The 4,072-nt window shown below is 45.9% G+C and overlaps 1 protein-coding gene across 1 annotated transcript in view; it reads right to left on the bottom strand.

The window, feature by feature from the left end:
• The window catches only part of Trap1 (TNF receptor associated protein 1), a 35,627-nt gene that overhangs the window by 22,800 nt on the left and 8,755 nt on the right, over positions 1-4,072 (bottom strand). The window contains exons 3-4 of the mRNA XM_021209172.1: positions 3,919-4,001; positions 928-1,068 (exon numbers count right to left, since the gene is read on the bottom strand). Of these exons, the coding sequence (XP_021064831.1) occupies positions 928-1,068; positions 3,919-4,001 (224 nt within the window). The remainder of the gene's footprint in view (positions 1-927; positions 1,069-3,918; positions 4,002-4,072) is intronic.

The raw sequence follows: 4,072 nt of genomic DNA on the forward strand, positions 1-4,072 counted from the left end.
CACACACACACACACACACACACACACACACACACATAAAATAAAACATATAAAATATATAAATAAAAACTACTATGGGTGCACACCATCTCAACCAGACACACTGGAACTTTGTAAGGAGTCCTTAAGAACTTCATGTTAGATGGTATAAAGGAGAACACAGACTTTCTGCTTTTAACTTACTTTGCTTCCTTCCCAGACAGTCACCACACTCCAATGAAAATGTCCAAAGGTTTCGTATGACACGACACACTGACAGAGAGAGAGCCTGGGATGCTTTTCAAAAGAACTAGTTGGAGAACATACACTGGCCATTTGAGATATTTATAAAGCTGCACCAGCACAGGCAGCATGCTCTGAGCACCCAAGGGCAGGGATGCAGCTGACAGAGCAGCAAGTGCATTTCTCATCATGGTTCCAAGATGATGCGATGGGATGGGATCCTTAAGACTTCACACCACACACACAATTCACTTGAAAGTATCACAGGTATTAATGGAAGAGCTAAAGTAGCAGCACCTGATTGCACATTGCCATGAGCGTGTACACACCCACCCCCACCCCCACACAATCTTTTAAAAACAGAGAAAGAAAAGATAAACTTGACTTCCTTAAAATTTAGTGACTGACCCGAGGGTAGACGCAGTGCAGTGACAGAGAGCCTTTTAGCGCATGGCAGGCCCTGGGTTAAATCCCCAGGACTGCCACCGTTCTCACTCTTGAGAGACCAAAGGCAAGCCACAGCCTTTTGAGTAACTCTAAATTCCCTTCCCCTCTGCCTGGGACTCTAAGATCCTAAGGTGGGTTAGTGAGTGAGCGCAAGAGTGTTCAGAACAGGAAGGAAACGGTCAGTTATCATTGGAGACCAGCCAGAACTAGAATGCAGTCCTCCCTCCCTATGTCTGGTCACCCCAGCGACAGAAGTACCTGAATGGTGATGGTGCCCTTCTCGGCATCTGTCTGAAGGTGAATCTCCATTTCTGGCAGCACCTGGCCTTCACACACCAGCTTGTGCCGCAGTTTCTCCAAGGCATCGCTGGCGTTGGAGATGAGCTCTCGTATGAACACCTAGGGAACGGGAGCAAGAGGTAGGGAGATGAACGAATGGCACCGAATGAGACCTGGCTGCTGAGTCTGTAACAGCGGCAGCTGATGACCTGATGACACAATACCCAGTCTCCCATGGCCGGTGGCATCTCCTCAACATATGCTCTGGAGCTAACCTTTCCTTTTAGGATGGCTAGTGAAGATTTACATGTGAACTGAGACTTTAAGAAACCTGTGAAAGAGCTGGGCAGTGGTGGCGCACTCCTTTAATCCCAGCACTTGGGAGGCAGAGGGCAGAGGCAGGTGGATTTCTGAGTTCAAGGCAAGCCTGAGCTACAGAGCGAGTTACAGGATAGCCAGGGCTACACAGAGAAACCCTGTCTTGAAATAACAAAAGAAAGACAGAGAGAGAGAGAGAGAGAGAGAGAGAGAGACCGACCTGTGTAAGAGTTGGGCAGAGGTGGCACACACCTTTAGGCCCAGCACTCAGAAAATAGAGGTAGGGAGATCTCTGAGTTGGAGCCCAACCTGGTCTATAGATTGAGTTCCAAGACAGTCAGGGCTACTGACTGTACAGGGAAATCGTGTCTGGGAAAAAAAGCAAATAAGAAATAAGAAAAGTAGCCCTGCGATGGGCCCTTTCTTAATAGACTTGCACAGGATGGTGACTGTCCCAAGTATCTGTCTTTCTGTAAAGAAAGAGACACTGGTAAGCCAGGCCTGGGAGCAGAGGTTGCAACCCCAGCTACTGAGAAGGCTGAGGCAGAGGACTGTGAGTTCAATACATGAATTCAAGGAAGCCTTGGTTAATTCAGTAAGACGATGGTCCAATGCACACAAGGGTGTGACTCAATCCCTACCACCACAAATACAAATCAACTGCTTCATTTCATGTACTGGGAATCAAACACAAAAGCCTTGATCTTCTACAGAAAATGGACGTCAGAGGACAGGAAACCCCTGTAAGTCTGAAATCACCCTGATCCTACACAGAGCTCAAGAGAGCAGACGAGGAAGTGGCTGTTTCCTGAGATCATTGAATTCTGTAGAATGACTGCCAGTCTACTTTGGAACCTTGGCTGTTACTGAGCAGAGTACTAGCAGCAGTCTTCCTTCCTTCTCACGTCTCAGCCTCCTGAGTGCTAGATCACAGGCGTACAACGCCCCCTGCTGGTAGCACTTCTCTTGGCTTTTTCCAAGCCTTGGGTTTTGCTATTGCTGTTGCTGCTGTATTTGAGACAAAAATCTCAGTGTGTAGTCCAGGCTAACCTCAAACCTGTAACTCTTTTTTTGCCTTTGTCACCCCAGCACTAAGATTATGTGCACATTTCTCAGCACCCAACAATGAATGTTAATCTCCTCAAAAATAATGTCTAAGAATTAGATGCAGGGATATACGTCTGTAATGCTAGTGCTCAGAGTTGGATGTGAGAGAAGGGAAGGTTCAAGGATTAGAGAGCTGCCATCTTCCAATAACTTCCCCAAATGGCAAACACAACAAAAAACACCAAATGTACCTGCTCCAGGCCTTCTAGCCAACATGTACTGTTCTTCTGGTCACATGCATGAAGTCTACAAGAAAGGTGCTACTATAGACATCAGGGAACAAGTATTGGTCAAAAAAGAATGCCCCAGGCTGGTGAGATGGCTCAGTGGGTAAGAACACTGACTGCTCTTCCAAAGGTCATGAGTTCAAATCCCAGCAACAACATGGTGGCTCACAACCATAGGTAATGAGAGCTCATGATCTCTTCTGGCATGTCTGAAGACAGCTGCAGTGTACTTACGCATAATAGTAAATAAATCTTTGGGCCAGAGTAAGCTGAGTTGATCAGAGTGAGCAGAGGTCCTAAAAGTTCAATTTCCAACAACCACATGAAGGCTCACAACCGTCTGTACACCTACAGTGTACTCATATACATAAAAAAATAAAATAAAATAAAAAAAGAATGCCCCCTAAGTGTTACTGTGGCCAACCTAGAAGTCTACAATCTCAGCTAGTGCAACAAGTTCAATGCAAGACTTCTCTGCTAAGGGGACCAGTGGACATACTGAGAATATTAAGCATTCTGAGAGCCAAGACAGCTTCCTGAAAAGAGTGAAGGAAACTGATCAGGAAAATGAGGAAGCTAAAGAGAAAGGCACTTATGTTGAACTGAAGCGCCAGCCTGCTGTACCACTTTGTAAGGACAACAGGAGGGACATGATCTGCCAGAGCCCACTCACTGTGGATTCATGCCTTAAAGTGCTAAAAGAAATGAAAGCCCCAGACAGTATTAAGAAAGAAGAGAAAAGCTCACGGACAGGCCAGCAAGGGCACCAAGCAGGTGAAGGTACTTCTGTCCAGTCTGATGACCTGTGTTCAATCCCAGGACTCACACGGGAGGAGGAGGAGGAGAGCATGCACACACCACACACACAGATGTAAGAAACAGCTTTAAACGCAAGGTCATCCTTGGCTACAAAGCAACACAAGACCCTATCTTGAAAACAAACAAACAAACAAACAAACAAACAAAAAACCAGAAAGATTTTGTATTCCTCTCTAACACAGGTACAGGCCTGCAAGTTCCGCTAAAGCAGATAAACACAAGAGCTTCAAAGCACATCAGTAGTCCAGCTGAAACGGATCAAAAGTAGATATCTATGTCAGTATTGAGGAGATTTTAAATTATCAGCAAAATTAACCCCCGGAAGTTGATCTATGAAACCAAAACAGACACTGTAAAAACCCCTCTCCTTAGCAGATCCAGGGTGGGGCTTGTCCTCAGCACAAGTCCTCTAACGGCAAGCAGAGGGTCGGGATTAGGCACTTTCCCAGGAAGGGATGGGAGCAGCCTTGCCAGACCCCTGACTGGTCATACACCCTACCTCTTTTTCTGAGTACAGGGAACGGGCTACGATGTCCAAAAGTTTCTTTGTCTCTGCCTGGAACTCATGTTTGGAGACAGAACCTGGTAATGAATCAAAGACACAATAAAATTGCATTTCCATTTTTGTAGGAGAACATGCCTTCTGAAATGTT

Source organism: Mus pahari, chromosome 12, assembly GCF_900095145.1.
Source record: "Mus pahari chromosome 12, PAHARI_EIJ_v1.1, whole genome shotgun sequence".
NCBI classification, from domain to species: Eukaryota; Metazoa; Chordata; class Mammalia; order Rodentia; family Muridae; genus Mus; species Mus pahari.